The sequence below is a fragment of the Halichoerus grypus genome, chromosome 2 (assembly GCF_964656455.1).
Source record: "Halichoerus grypus chromosome 2, mHalGry1.hap1.1, whole genome shotgun sequence".
Classification (NCBI taxonomy): domain Eukaryota; kingdom Metazoa; phylum Chordata; class Mammalia; order Carnivora; family Phocidae; genus Halichoerus; species Halichoerus grypus.
Genome location: NC_135713.1, coordinates 17,057,817 through 17,074,703, shown reverse-complemented (window position 1 = coordinate 17,074,703; position 16,887 = coordinate 17,057,817). Strand labels below are relative to the sequence as shown.

Sequence of the window (16,887 nt, the reverse complement as noted above, 5' to 3'; positions counted from 1 at the left end):
GAAGAAATGGATACAGGCGCAGGCAGCAAGAGATGTATTTCCTTCCTGTTGTAATAGAAGACAGCAGCTATCCTGTGCAGAGCAGCACCAACACAATGACTATTCGAGTTTGTAGATGTGACTCTGATGGTACCATCCTGTCTTGTAACGTGGAAGCAATTTTTCTACCTGTGGGACTCAGCACTGGGGCTTTGATTGCAATCCTACTGTGCATTGTTATACTCTTAGGTTGGTTTCAGTATTAATCACGTATTCTCTCTCTCTCTCCATCTCTCTCTCTCCTCTGTGCCTCTCTCTTCACAATTTACCATGTAAATCAGGTTTTTCTTCATTGAGGTTTTGACGTTCATTGAGATGTCACATCTGGATAGAAGGAAAATTATCTATATTGAGTGATATTTTTATTACTGTTAAATTTCTATTTACTATCTCATGTCTATATACCATTTGGAATAAATAAATAGCATCAGAACACAAACCTATGTTCAACCCCTTGGAGATTTTAACTAATAACAGTTTGTTGCACTTGCCACAGTGAAATTTTCTGTAACAAATATCCCATTTACAGCAGTGGGTTTTTTTTAAGTGTTTTTTTAAAAAATTCATTTTACATTCCAGTAATTGTTGTTCCCTAATAAGATATTATATAAATCTTTAAAAATATACTAGATGACCAGTAGCTTTCAAATGCCAGTTCAATAAAGGAAGAAAAGAGAAAGAACAGGAAAAGAGTGAGAAAGTGAAAGCACCCCTAAATTTTCTTTTTTTTTTTTTTTTGTTTAAAATGCCAGCCGAAAGCAGTTCTTATTCCAGTTTTCTCACATCTCACATCAAAATTCTAACCATTCCCCCTAGAACACAACACACTGAAATATCTAGAAGCCCTGCAAAGAAAAAGGACGGAGGTAATAGATTCTGTAACATCTCTGTAAGAATTAATATAAATCTACTTTAGGGGTTTCGTTCTTCCATTAATTCTGTTCAGCTGGCTCTCTTCACTTATTAATTCACCAGCAGATTCACAAAACCAGAGAGAGCTTTTCTGTTTTGCCAGTCATTTCTTTAAATTCAAATGGCAACAGATTACAATTGGGCATTGTGGAATCCGTTTATATATGCTTCACAAATGTAGATGCATACCTTTATCTTAAGATAGAAAATAACAACAACAACAAAAAACTAGGTTGTAAGGCATCGAGTAAGGCATTATATCATAGTTTATGGAGAACATTCTCCAAGTCAGAAACTCATGTTAGTTTGGAGATTGAAATTCTAGTGCAATTTTAATGGTATAGGTATTAATTCCACATAAGTAAGTTTGGTATCCAGAAAAAAAAAAAGGTTTCCTTTCTATCCTTATAATTTATAAGTTATCTCTGGCATCTGTGCTGATGATATGAACCGTAGAAGGGAGGATTCAGAGTAATATTCTCACATCTGAAATTGAACACCAGCAATTAGTTGTTTAACCTCAAATCCAGTGTTACTTTTTAATGCTTCTCTCTTGTCTAGGAGCCACCTGAGTCCCAGATCACATCAACCTAGCATGACTTGGCATGTTCTGGACGCTCACCTTTGGCTTCTTTGGCCCTTCTACAGTGTAGCGAGTAATCTTGCTCCGGTCCGCAGCAGCATGTGCTGCCATCTGTCAGTCATTCCTCCAGATGCTCACTGAGGGTCCACAGTGCGCCTGCACACTTCCAGCACGTGAACTTTCCAGGATGCAGCAGGGGATGGTGGCCCTATATGTCCTGCCATGGGGTGTACTTAAAACCCAACTATTCTTGGACTTCCTTAACCAATCTCAGACTCCTTCAGATCTTTCCTTAGCCATTTTCATAGCTTTCCTGGGAGGAGGGAAAGCAAGAGCATCTTGTGGGGTCTAGGTATCTTGTAGGGGGTCCTCAGGTACATCAGTTAGAAGTGCCTTCTCAGCCATAGCAGCTCCAAAGCCATTTTATATGCAAGGCATCTCTATGAGGCTTCCAGTTTCTCACTCACTCTCTAGGTGAGCGACAGTCTTTTTAGATTTTGGATTTCCCTAAATGCTGGGAGGAGTGCAGAGGGCTAAACATTTCTTCAAGGCCTATTGTACAGAAGCTCTACCTATATCTCCTCCCTCCTTCCAGTTGGTCAAACTTTAATTTTGGAGGAAGAGGGAATAAATGAGCTTTCATCATCACTCAATCTTCTCAAATTTCTAATCGTATGATGAGAGTTTTCCAGACCCTGCTGTAGTAAATCAAACACACTTTGTCTTTCAACCTGTTACCACCTCTGTGGAGGAGAGGGGTTTTTATGATGAGCAAAACTGAGCACTGACTTCATCATTTGAATCTGTGCCCATTCACTTCTAGAGGAAATAAACCCTTTCTTTTTTTTCTTTTCTTTTTTTTTAAGATTTTATTTATTTATTTGAGATAGAGGTAGTGAGAGAACACGCAAGCGCTCGCATGCAAGGACTCACGCTTGAGCGAGGGCGAGGAGCAAAGGGAGAGAGAGAAGTAGGCTCCTTGTTATACAGGGACCCTGACACGGGGCTCAATCTCAGGACCCCCAGATCATGCCCTGAGCTGAAGGTAGACACTTAACTAACTGAGCCACCCAGGCACCCCGAAATAAATGCTTTCAATTTAACAGATTTCTGTGCATCAACTAGGAACAAAAATAGATTTACATTATGAGAGTATATAAATAATTTCAAAATTTTATCATGCTTCATGAACGTAAACTGAACACTAGCATTTGGTTTGGAAAATATCTCAACATGGCAGGACACAGAATTGAAATAATTAGAGGTCTTGGTTGACATGATTTATAAAACCCTTATATTCTACACTCTTCTTTCCTTCCTTTCTCCTTTCCTTCCTTCTTTTCTTCCTTCTCTTTTTAAAATTTATTGCTTCTAAAAGTTATTGTCACATGAAGATTTGGATTTATTTCATTAGAAATGTAAGTGTTGCAACTGGGAAATCTAGCTATGAATAATATGTGTTATTTATGGGCTATAATATTCAAGTTTTATTATACCAACACTATACAGCTCTCTATATGCTTAGAACAACCATTCTTTTAAAAAATTTGTAACACACACTTTTTAACTGGTACTAAAATATTAAGATATAATATAAATTAAATATAAGACTGTAATTGCTTGATTTTGTGAATAATTTTGCTAAGATTTGTTAGCTACAATTTCAAAATGAAGTTGCATAAACATAGATATGATCCTTATTGTATAATATGTTTACTTTGAAAATAACATGTGGGCAAGCCCTGATCAATTTTTTGGAGATGTGAACTACACATTCTCAACTTGCAATTTTTGTCTTGTTCTAGCCATAGTTGTGCTGTACATAGCTCTGCGAAGGCAGAAGAAGAAAGACACTCTAATGACCTCTAAAGAAGACATCCGAGACAACGTTATCCATTACGATGATGAAGGAGGTGGGGAGGAGGACACCCAGGCTTTCGACATTGGTGCTCTGAGAAATCCGAAAGTGATTGAAGATAACAAAATTCGCAGGGATATAAAACCAGACTCTCTCTGTTTACCTCGTCAGAGACCACCGGTGGAAGATAATACAGACATACGGGATTTCATTAATCAAAGGCTACAGGAGAATGATGTGGACCCAACTGCCCCACCATACGACTCATTGGCAACATATGCGTATGAAGGAAATGGATCAGTAGCAGACTCCCTTAGCTCTATAGACTCTCTCACCACAGAAGCGGACCAGGACTACGACTATCTGACAGACTGGGGACCCCGCTTTAAAGTCCTGGCAGATATATTTGGTGAAGAAGAGAGTTATAACCCTGATAAAGTCACTTAGGGTGGAAGCGCAGGATAAGACACAACCAAAATGAGACATTTAAGAAAAAGAAACACAAATAGAAATCACAGACACACACACACACACACACACACACACACACACACAGACACCCACACACCAGGCTTTATAGGACACAATCCTTTGATTATCTGGTTTCTAGCAAGTTGCTGTATTTATCATATTGTCAGTTTTGTTTTATTCTGCCGACACAAGATAAATCCTATTATGTGTACTTGCTTGATTTTGTTTTGTTATTTTGGAAACACACTGAGACAAGCTCAGGCCTATTAAATACAATTTACTGACATGACAACATAGAACGAAGATAGCTATGTGGCATCACGGTGGAAGAGTGTGAGATTTTTCTTAATTCCACTAAAGTGCCTCTTGAAACTCTTATCATTTAAAATGGTGTATCATACACTCCGCTGTGATGGCATCGCAGGACTCAGACACAGAGGACAGAAATCAAACACACTGTCTTTGTCAAGGAACAATAGCATCATGCTGACTTCTAATTCCTTCTGAGGAAGAGAATACTTTCTGAACTCCATCTTCTTATAATTCAAAGGTTTTTTTTTTTTTTTTCTTTTTTAAACTGTATGCCAAAACACATTTGTTTTTCCTACCCTTTCAGAAAATTGACATAAATGCGATAATATGAAATTCATTATGTAAGTACTGAATTTTAAAAGCAATGTTTGACCTTAACATTAGTTCACATTAAAGGTGTTCAGTAAAATGTTCCTTTGTTTCCAAAAAAAAAAATTAAAAAAAGGAAATTAAAAAAAAAAATTCCCTCTTGATAAAGAGAGGCCTCAGGGCTGAAACTCCACACTAAAATAAATATTGGTTTTGTCTTCATACTGTGCTGGTGTGTGGAAAGTTGGTTTTAACAAATCATCAGATTATGAAAGTTCTCAGTCACAGATAAAATTTTTAAGTTGTGTTTCTATGAAATTTTTTAAGGAAAAAAGTGCCATTAATTTAAACATGGGAAAATTCATTACATAGCTTCTCAGAGTTTCTTATAAACTAGCGATTTTTTTGTCAACTAAGACAATAAAATGCATATCAAATAATACAGGATGGATTTATAACATCTCTAAAAATATTTATTATATATTCCTAAACAAATGAAAAATCAGGGATTTCAGAAAAATCACACCAGTTACTAATTACTAAAATAAACACAAATGCAAAATCGGGCAGTTGATTTATTTATTGAATTAACATGGACTTCAACTTTGTAAGCATTATTATTACATTAGATCTCACAGTTGCTGCTTCATGTGATCATCTACAATAATTCAACTATAAATGATTCCATACAACTCCTGTGCTCTGTAAATAAATTTTACTTTTTAGTTTGATGCAGATTTCTGAGAACTGTTCGATTTTATAAGCCTACAAGTAAACTACACTCATATACTTTACTCTCCAGTGAACTGTACACTATCTAGAAATGCACTTAATGAAACAGATAACTATGAAGTGATAATATATTTTCTTAACAATATAATTATACAAATGACTACTGAACTATTGAGACTATCTATAGGAAAAAATAAAGGTTGCTTAAAAGATCCATCCTGAAAATGTGGTCAATACCTAGCTGTATTTATGAAATATTTATGAATATATTTATATTTGCAAAATTGCAAAAGAATTCACACATGGGAAAAATGGGTAGAAATATGGATAGTATACGCAAATTATAGTCAGTCCTATTCATTCTTAAGGCTTACTTCAAATATGTGTAAGTGATAATTATGAGGTGGCAATTTGGCTGTTTGCATTTGCAGTTCACATCCCTGTTTTGGTGCCACAGAGTTGCACACTTTCCTTGTTTCCCCTAACAGGAACAATTACTGACCTTCCTCTCAGTACCCAGATTTTACTTGTGTCTCATCTCTGGGAACTGCATTAGAACATTCATGTAGTGTAATAATTCGCAGCATAATATGCTTTGTGAAATATTTATGTAATTTTTAAAAACCTGGCAATGTCATAACCATACTGGAAAAAAAAGTGAAGGCAACTTCTGCGTTTGTCCTAGCAACACGATTTACTATGCAGTGATGTATGACCCCTTGAAGAAGGTTAATATGCAAGATCACATCCAGCTGACAACATGGTTCTTCTCAGGAGCTACTGCATTTTGTACCTTGGTCTAACTGCTCTGCATGTAGTCATATATAGGAAGCGATGATGGTAAAAAGAAAACTTGGGAAGGGCAGGTCATTGCAAACCCCATGACTGAGATGCTAAGCTAAAAGGTGAAATTGGTGAGTCTTGCTTTTACCAAACTAATAAGCTTTTGTTCTATACTTCTATCTTTTATTTTTGCTACACCACTGCAGTAGGTTGTTAAAGCTGCCATGACAAAGTACCGCAGACTGGGTGGCTTAAACAACAGAAATTTATTTCCCTTGTGGTTCTGGAAGCTAGAAGTCCAAGATCAAGGTGTCAGAAGAGTTGGTTTCTTCTAAAGCCCTCTCTCCTTGGCTTGTAAATTTTCTTTCTCCTTGGCTTGGCCATTTTCTGTGTCTTCATATGGTCTTCCCTCTGTGCTAATTCCTCTTCTTCTAAAGGCACCAGTCATACTGAGCCCACTCACATGACCTCTTTTTAACTTAATTTACTTTTGAATGCCCTATCTTTAAACACAGGCATATTATGAGGTACTGGTGATTAGGACTTCAAAATATCAATTTTAGGGGGACCCAGTTCAGCCCCTAACAGCCACACAGATGCTAACAGCAAATTAAAAAAAAAAATAATAATATGTATATAATTTACAACAAATGAACAAAGAAATGTGAAAAGAAATAACTTCAAATGGAAATAATTTCAGGGACAGTAGGAAATCAGAGGAGTGATATGGTGAAAAGAGGTCTCTCAGTGCTCATAAATTAGAATTATTATGGGTTATCTTTTAGACTATTCAATACTTACAAAATCTTTTTCAATTTTTTAAATTTTTAAATCTTTTTAATTTTTTTTAAATTTTTAATAAACAGTCCCTGGCCTTCATTCAGGAATTAAACAATATTTAAAAAGGCTTAGAATTTACATGGGGAATTTTGGTTATTAATAACAATCATACAACACTTCTTTTTTTTTTAATCATACAACACTTCTTAATTATGTTACAGATTTACCTTTACAGAAATATATATGTACATACTATATGTAACATATGTATGTAATATATATAAATATATTAAATGCAACATTTGTGCTCAAAAAAGTATTAGATCAATACATAAGAGTGAAACAGTGTAATATACTAAAAATAATTTAAAATTGCTTTTGTAGCACATTCTATCACTAACTGGAAATGTACTATGGGGCAAGGACCTTTGCCTCCATCGTCTATTCTCTTTGGAAAATTAATTTGTTGCCCTTGGTGTTATCTAAGTTTCTTCTGTAATATCTTGATGCTTAAGTTCTAGCTATAATTACATGAAGTCTATTAAATCATTTGCATATTGATTACATAAAATTATGAGAATCATAGAGATCTTCAAGATAAAATGAAACATCTTTGAACTATGGATTAGACTAATTATGCATTGGCTCACCATGTACCACATATGGAGAACAAGGCAAATATTTCTTAAGTCATAATTGTCAAAATTCTCAGCAAAACAATGGTAGAATGCATAGAAAGAGAAAGATCTTGAGCCAAAGAGGAAAAACAAGTGATGGGAAGAAAAGATTAGAAGGGTGTGTCTGTCATTCCTTATCTTTAAGAGGAGGATATTATAGAAATCCTTGGAAAAGTTTTAGTGACTAATGTATTAAAATGGGAATTTTTAAAAGCAAGTATAAAAATGCAGATATATTTGAAGTGGGCCCCAAACTATGACTAGGTGTGAAAAGAGTTACTAAGATGTCAGTAACAACATCAGTCTGCTTCCTAAGAAAAAAAGGAGTGGGAAGGAGATAAATTTTATGACCCCATGTTTGAAAACTTCTCTTCCTCCTCCCTAATTCATAGTTTAGCAAGCTACACAATTCTCATTTGGAATTTTTTTTTTTAATATTTTGGTGGTGTTTTCTATCATACTCCGTCATCCAACCCAGCTGATGAAATAAAGGGATGAATGTATCATTCCTTCCTTTTATGTGATATGAATTTTTCATGATGATATTCAGACTTCTTCTTATCTTTTGTGTTATGAAATTTCACCCTAATGTATCAAGATGAGTCTTTTATCATTCTTAAGACTATATACCCAGGGTGTCCTTTCAAGATGGAGCCTCAGATTCTTCAGTTCTGGGAGATTTTTTGTATTTATTCTCTGATGGGTTCCAACCCTGTGTTTTCCCATTCACTCTTCGTGTGATTTTTAATAGTTGGTTTGATGTCCTGGGTTTAAGAATTAATCGCATTATCTTTTAACCATCACTATCTTATATTTTATCCAGTTTTCATGATTACCTTTTCATCTCTGTCTTCCAGTTCTTTTGGTTTTTTTTGTCTTCCAGTTCTATTGATAAACTTTCCAGTGATATTTTTTCTGATTTCAGGATCTTAGTCATGTTGTTTTGTTCTCTTCTGTCACCTTCTTGTTATTCTGCTCTTGTTTTTAGGTAGTTTGTTTCTTCACTCCCTGTGATAATGTTAATTTTAGCCCTTTTAAATAACTTTTTTTTTTTTCCCTCTGAAATGGATGTATCAAATAGAGTAGGGGAAAGAGTGATATAGACATTCCTTTTAGTTAATTATATTTTGATTCATATCTCATTCTAGTTCTCTGCCATATTTGATATGTCCTAGTCCTAACACATTCTAGGACTATGATGAGAAGACAAGTTCTCTACTGTGCTGTAACACTGGTTCTCTAGTCTGCAATTTTATACCTAGTTTCATTCATCACCATTCTAATAGTTTACCCAAAATGCTGGCCTGCTAATAGGCAATATGCCATTTCTCTTTTGTTGTGGGGATGCAGACATACAAACACACACATATAAATACACATGCACATATGTATAATTTAGAAATATTTTTCTATAGAGAAATGATATTTGTATCTCTATAGAGAAATAATATATACATATTATTTATAAATATATATATTCCCTTATCATTAGGTTATGTAATCATTATATCTTTGTATCAGCATGAAAGGAACTTACATATATAAATGTAATCAATCATAATGACCCAAAATTTGAAAAGAAAACTGGTAATTTTTTCTTATATCCATTATTATAAGGCAGATGAATTCAGTTTATATATGTACACATGCACATATACACACACATATACACACAAATATATATATGTAATTAGATGGTTGATAATTCCAATTTGCAGTAAGTTTAGATTGTCATTTAATTCCTTTATTTAAGTCCCTTATATTTCTTAGTGTAATGGATTTTCATAACAGTCATATTCACTAAATTTCTCAAAAGAACTTTAATAGGAATTTAATTGTATTTTTTAACTTCACTTTAAAGAAATAGAAGGTAAGAATATCCAAACAACTTGTGCAAAACCAAGAGTTAGTTACCTAATGGGTGGCAAAGCTCTTAAATTTTGAAGTTTAAGTAAATCTAACCTTGACTTCTATTTTGGGGTTCTTTCTACTCTTTCTCCAACTCTTACACTGTTACATGTAATATTTCATTGATGAATGTAATTAGTGCAAACCCTTGGGTATTCTGGGCCGTATTACAACATATCATTGTACTTCCTTATTATAAAGAAGAAAGAACCTGAACATCGTTGATTCTCATATCAATATCTTACTCAAGAAGAGTTTTACTATCCTACAGTACAGTAAAAATATTATACAATTGAAAATATTGATATTTCTTACTAAGAAGTAATGTATTTAAAGTTATATCAATGTGGACCTCTTTATAAACATCCACATTAATGATCTATGTACAGCCTTAACTTTTCCAAACTTTTCAATCCAATTATGTCTTTTTTTTCCTTTTTTTCATCCTTGTATACCTTGGCCCTTATTATCACTTAAATTTCCAATTTCTAAACGCAATTTACTTATGTCTCCCCCAGTCCATTTTCCAGTGAATATGGTATTTTTCATGATTGAAAATTCCAAAAAGTTGTCACGGAAATTAACTGAGAATTATCAGTCCACCCTTTCACCTCTTCTGCTGTGTCAACATTTTAAAAAATGTGATAAAAAAATAAATAAAAGCACTTGGAAAATAAAAAAAAAAAGTGATAACAATAACAGAAAGTCCTGCTAATCACTGAACATATACTCTACAAATATATGCTACAAATATTTAATGCTCACAGTAACTTTAAGAGTTATTTTTATGTTTATTTTACATGAGTGTAAAATAAGCTTAGATATGTAAAGTAATTTGACTGTCTAGACACATTTAACACATGGTGGGGCCAGGACCTTAACACCATTATCATATGCACACTCCAGCCCTCTACCCATGGTATATGGTATGCTTCTTTCTCCCACCTCCATGGCAGGTCACTTATAACTGACCATTTAACAACCGGAATACTGGTTTCTCTTTCTACCATGCTCTCTTTAAGTAACTACTCACTTCATAATTGAAAAAACCCAGTGATACTTGCTTTCACCTTTCTGCAGTATCTGTAGAGTTAAGCACACCTTCATATCTCATCTTCCAATTTCTGTTTCTACCTCTCAGTTCACCCATTTTTTCTTTAATATTTTATTTCTTCCTATACCCCTCACACAATTTGTATAAGTAATCCCACATAGTTCTCCCATCTGTTTTCACTTCTTTTTTTTTTTTTTCATGTCTTTTTCATGTCATTGACATTTGGAGATCTCATTATAATAGTGATTCTCCTCTGTATAAATAATATTCAAATAATCCTTAAATCTGTATTTATACATTTTCTCTTTTAACAATATGAAAGAGTTTTACTTGCATATATTTGCTACTTTCTGAACACATACACCTAGTCCATCCATTGGCTTCAAATTCATCAGAACCCAGTCTAAATCTTCCTCTTTCAGAGCTTAGTTTGTCTGTTGTTATAGTACTATATATATATTATATATGGTGTATTTTATATACGTATTATGTATATCATATATGTTGTATTTTATTTTAAAATATACTTAATTAAAATACTTAAAATATTGTATTTTTCAAAAACTAATGATGTAATGTATGGTGATTAGCATAACATAATAAAAATGAGAAAAAAATAAAATACAACATGTTTAATACATTATATATAATGATATTATATTAATAATCATTTTATATATTACATAAATTACATATATAAAATAATTTGTTGTATTGATCTACTTCTTCTGGGATATTCATGATCCTTATTTTGAGTTCTGTTAAACTCTTCCTGATAGACACTTTCATTATATCCCTATTTTACTATTGAAATAACCTTTTTAAAAAATAAACTTTTAAAATTACTAAGGCAGTACAGAAAGTTCCCATGTACCTCACACCAGCCAGAGCCAGCTTAATGACTGGGCCACCCAAGCGCTCCCTAGTGTACTATTCCCCTCAGGGATCCCATACTTGATAGCACATTACATGTAGTTATCAGTTTCTTCAGGTTTTTCATGGCTATAATAGATTCTCAGACTTTTTGTTTGGTTTTAATAACCTTGATAGTCTTAAGAATTATTGGTCAGATATTCTATAGAATATCCCTCAATCGGTATTCGTCTGATTTTTTACCCTCAAGGTTGGACTAGTTATATGGGTTTTTGAGAGGAAGACCACAGAGGTAAAGTGCCACTCTCATCACATCATATCAAAGGAACGCACTATCAAAATGATTTATTAGTGTTGATGTAAACTCAATCATCTGTCTGAGGTGTTTTGTCAATTTCTTCACTGTAAATTATTCATTTTTTTTCAAATCCCATATTGTACTCCTTGGAAGAAGGTCACTCTATGCATTCCACAATTAAGGAACTGTCAGGTTATGCTCCACCTTTTGAGGGCAAATTATCAACATAAAATATTTGGAGTTTTTCTTCATGGGAGATTTGTCTATCCTTCATTTACTTATTTGACGGGAATGCGTAACTGTATTTGATACTGTGGTTCATAATCCCATACCTCTTTATTTATAAAACTATTTCAGTCAGTGCCTGTGCCATTTATATATCCTCATTACTGCTTAGTTTTTGTTTTGGTTTGTTTGTATATCTTGAAAACTTTCTGACTTCTTGCCACTACCAGCTTCAGGCTCATCTTGCATATTTCTAGCCCTAGATATAGAATCTGCCTCTTCTCTGAAAACCTTGTTTGCTTTTGTTGGAAAATTATATTACAGAAAAAGATCTGGACGTTAAGTTGCTCCTTGCTACTGAGGTCTTTGTGTTTCTAAGTCCTCTCAGATGACAGAACAAGGGGATACATGTGTATAACAACCAGTGTGTGTGCGTAGGTAAATAGGTAGGTAGGGAGATAGATACCTCTATATCTAACTGTCTGTACCTTTATTAAGCTAAAACTGTTCATTTTATATAAATACACCATTATATATAATGATTATATATTACATATAATATATAATTATCATATGCACACTCCAGCCCTTTACCCATGGTATATGGTATACTTCTTTCTTCCACCTCCATCACTTACAACTGACTATTTAACAACCTGAATACTGGTTTCTCTTTCTACCATGCTCTCTTTAAGTAACTACTCACTTCATAATTGAAAAACCCCAGTGATAACTTGCTTTCACCTTTCTGCAATATCTGTAGAGTTAAGCTTAGTTTGTCTGCTTTCATGTCTTTCATATATAATCATTATATATAGCCCACTCTCTCTCACTTATATGTAACTTCTTATTCCAGCACTGAAAAACCTACTTTCCAACCTTTGCTATTTATTTACTTAACTGTTCAATTCCAATACATATGTATAGTATGTCAGAATTGATAACCCATACTCTCATGCAAAACAACATTATCAGAGTTGTTTTACCTTTAGTCTTGCAGACCCTACCCATTTCTAAAATGACTTCGCTCCTAGTCTTTTCACCCCCATCCCCTTCAGTAAGGTTGTTCCAATTGTTAAGCAGATTATTTTGTCACAGTTTTCATTCAAACTTTGGATCCTCTAACCTTCTAAAAAATATTTTTAAATTTTTCATACATTAATGTTTACTCTTTTTGTTGTAAAGTTCTATAGATTTTGACAAATACATGGCATTTTGTATTCACCATTACAGTCCCATATAAATTAGTTTCACAAATTAAAAAAAAAAAATCCCCTGTACTTCAAAATTCTTAAAGAGCTCCCTCCCTGACTCCTGGAAACCACTGCAATGCATACTGTCTTTATAGTTTTGCCTTTTCCAGACTATCATATAAATGTAATCATACAGTGTATAGCCTTTTCACACTGAGTTTTTCACTTAGTAATACGAAATTAATATATACCATGTCTTTGTGTGGTATATATAAATAATAGCTCATTTCCTTTTATCTCTGAATATCGTTCCATTGTATGCTTGTACCACAGTTTATCATTTACCTATCGAGGGACATTTTGGCCGCCTCAAGTCTTTTGCAATTATGAATAAAGCTGCTATAAATATTTGTGTACAGGTGTTTCTATGAACATAACTTTTCAAATCACTTGGGTAAACAGGAGTTCAATTGTTGGATTGCATGGTAAAACTGTTTGCCTTTGAAAGAAACTGCCAGTGTTTTCCAAAGAGTCATTTTGCATTTCCCTCAGCAATGAATGACAGCTTCACAGCTATTCATTCTTACCAACACTGGCTTAATTTAGATTTTAGCAATTCGATACAGTAGTACCTCATTTCTTTCAAATTCACATTTCCTAATGACAAAGTATGTTTAGCATCTCTATATCTTTATAGGCCATGCCAACTACATGTCTTTTTTGTTAGGGTATTTAATCAGGTTTTTTTTTTTTTTTTTTTTTTGGTCCAAATTTTTCATTGTTTTTATTTCTTTTCCTATCCTTTGTTTTTTTTTTTTTTTTTTTTTTAAGATTTTATTTATTTATTTGAGAGAGAGAGAATGAGAGAGAACACATGAGAGGGGATAGGGTCAGAGGGCAAAGCAGACTCCCTGCCGAGCAGGGAGCCCGATGCGGGACTCGATCCAGGGACTCCAGGATCATGACCTGAGCCGAAGGCAGTCGCTTAACCAACTGAGCCACCCAGGCGCCCACCTATCCTTTGGTTTTAAGTGATCTTTGTATATTTTGGATACAAATCGTTTATGAGATATACGCTTTACAAATATTTTCTCCCAGTCTGTGGCTTGCTTTTTAGTTCTCTTAAAGTGTCTTTTACAGAACACTTTTAATAAAGTTTAAGTAATTAATTTTTTCTTTCATGTGTCATGCTTTTGTCATTGTATTTCAACGTCATCACCAAACCCAAGATCACTTAGATTTTCTCCTATGTTTTCTTTAAAAAGTTTAATTATTCTATTTTAATTTTAGGTCTATAATCCATTTTGAGTTAATTTTCATAAATGCTATATTATGTGTGTTGTGTATTTTATTTTTTAGCATATGGACTTTCAGTTGTTCTAGCACACCTTGTTAAAAAGACTATTCTCTACTGAATTGTCTTTACACCTTCATCATAAGTTGGATGGTTATATTTGTGTGGGTATGTTTGTGGACTCTCTGTTCAGTTCCATTGATCTCTGTGTACACTTTTTTTGCAAAATTAAGCTGATTTGATGATTATCACTGTGTAAGTCTTGAAATCTGGGAGTGTGAGTATTTCAACTTTGTTCTTTAATGTTGACTATTCTAGGTTTTTTTTTTTCCTTTCTATATGAACTTTAGAGCCAATTTGTTTATATCTACAAGGTAGCTTGCTGGGATTTTGATAGAAATTGCATAGAATGTATAGTTCAAAATGGAAGAATTAACATCTTACAATAATGAGTCTTCTAATTCACAAACACACTTTCTCTCCTTTAATTTAGTTGTTCTTTGATTTTTTTCATAATGTTTTTGCAGTTTTATGCGTACATTTCTTGTACATAATTTATTAGTATATACTTAAATATTTATTTTTTTGTGTTTTGTAAGTAGTATTCTTTAAAATTTAAAAGTCTCGTTGCAGATATATAAGAAAGCAATTGACTTGTTTAAATTGAACTTATATTCTGTAATCTTGCTATATTTGCTTATTATTTCAGGAGTTTTTTTGTAGATGATATGGATTTTATACATAGACATGTCATATTCAAATAAAGGAATTTTTATTTCTTCCTTTCCAATCAATATATTTTTTATTTCTCTTTCTTATTTTACTAGCTAAGAATTTCACTATGATGTTGAATAACAATGGTGATAGCAGATATCCTCCCCATGTTTCCAAACTTAGGGGTGTGTAGAGTCCCTCACTATCATGTAACGTTAGATAATTATTTTTAAAGATTTTTTTATTCAGTTGGGAACATTTCTTTTTATTTCTGTTTGCCAAGATTTTAAAAATCATGAATGGCTGTTGGATTTTTTCAATGTTTTTCTATATTAAATTTTCTATATAAAATTATTTTCTATTGATATGGTGGATTACATTGATTAACATTTGGATGTTGAAACAGCCCTGAACCTTGAATGAATCATACTTGTTTGTGGTATGTAGACATCATCCTAATATCAAAATTGGAAACTTCATTGAAATAGGTGAAAAATACAAAAATCCTAAACAAACGTTAACATATCAAATTCAATTATATATAAACTATAGTAGTCTCTATTTTTCCTTATTTTAAGACATTTCTGGTTTTGATATTGGGGTAATCTTGGTCTCATAAAATGAATTAGGTATTATTACTTCTCCTTGTATATTCTGAAAAAGATTGGGTACAATTGGTATTATTTTCTCCTTAACTCTTTGGTAGAATTCTCCAGTGATATAATCTGGCCCTGATGCTTTTGTTGTTGTTGTTGTTGGAAGCTTCTTAATTATGAATTTAATTAATTTAATAGATATAGGGTTATCCAGGTTATTTTTCCTTGTGTGAGTTTGGGTAGTTTGTTTCTTCAGTTGGTCCATAATATCTAAATTATCAAATTTATGAGCATAGAGTTTTTCCTAGTATAGTAGTTCCCTCCTATCTCTGGTTTCACTTTCCAGTTCCAGTTACCTGCAGTCCAGAGACAATTGAGTCTTTTCCAGATATATCCTCAGAAGGTCAGTAGTAGCCTAACACTATGCCACAAAGCTTACATCATTCATCTTACTTCATCTCATCAGATAGGCATTTTATCACCTCGCATCATCACAGGGAGAAGTGAGTACAGCACAGTTTTGAGAGAGAGAGGGAGACCATGTGCACATAATTTCTATTACAGCATATTATTATAATTGTTCTTATTTTATTACTGTTGTGGTTAATCTCTTAGTGTGCTTAATTTATAAATTAAACTTTATTATAGGTATGTATATATAAGAAAAAAAAACAGTTTGTGTAGGATTTGGTACCCTCTGCAGTTTCAGGCATCCACTGGGAGTCTTGGAATGTATCCCTCATGGGTGGGAGGGGTTGTTTCCATTTTATCATTTTGATACCTATATATCCATAGTGATGAACCCCCTCTTCTTATTTCTGATATTATCTGTTTGTGTCTTCTCACTTTTTTTTCCTGGTTAGACTGGATAGAATGTTGTCTATTGATCTATTCAAAGAACCAGGCTTTGTTTTTATTGACTTGTCTATTTCTTATTTTATTTTATTTTATTTATTTTTTTTTAAAGATTTTATTTATTTATTTGACACAGAGAGAGAGAGAGGAATCACAAGCAGGCAGAGTGGCAGGGAGCGGCAGAGGGAGAAGCAAGCTTCCCGCGGAGCAGGGAGCCCGATGTGGGACTCGATCCCAGGACTCTGGGATCGTGACCTGAGCCGAAGGCAGACGCTTAACGACTGAGCCACCCAGGCGCCCCGTCTATTTCTTATTTTAAATCATTGATTTATGCTCTAATTTTGTCTTAATTTTAATCCCAGTATAATTAACATACGGTTTTATATTAGTTTCAGGTTTATAATATAGTGATTCAACAATT

General features: G+C 33.4%; 1 protein-coding gene across 1 annotated transcript in view; it reads left to right on the top strand.

The window, feature by feature from the left end:
• CDH12 (cadherin 12) overlaps window positions 1-4,637 on the top strand; it is a 986,307-nt gene extending 981,670 nt beyond the window's left edge. Inside the window, exons 12-13 of the mRNA XM_078066589.1 lie at window positions 1-228; window positions 3,340-4,637. Of these exons, the coding sequence (XP_077922715.1) occupies window positions 1-228; window positions 3,340-3,839 (728 nt within the window). The 3' untranslated portion in view covers window positions 3,840-4,637. The remainder of the gene's footprint in view (window positions 229-3,339) is intronic.
• The last annotated feature ends 12,250 nt before the right edge of the window (window positions 4,638-16,887 follow it).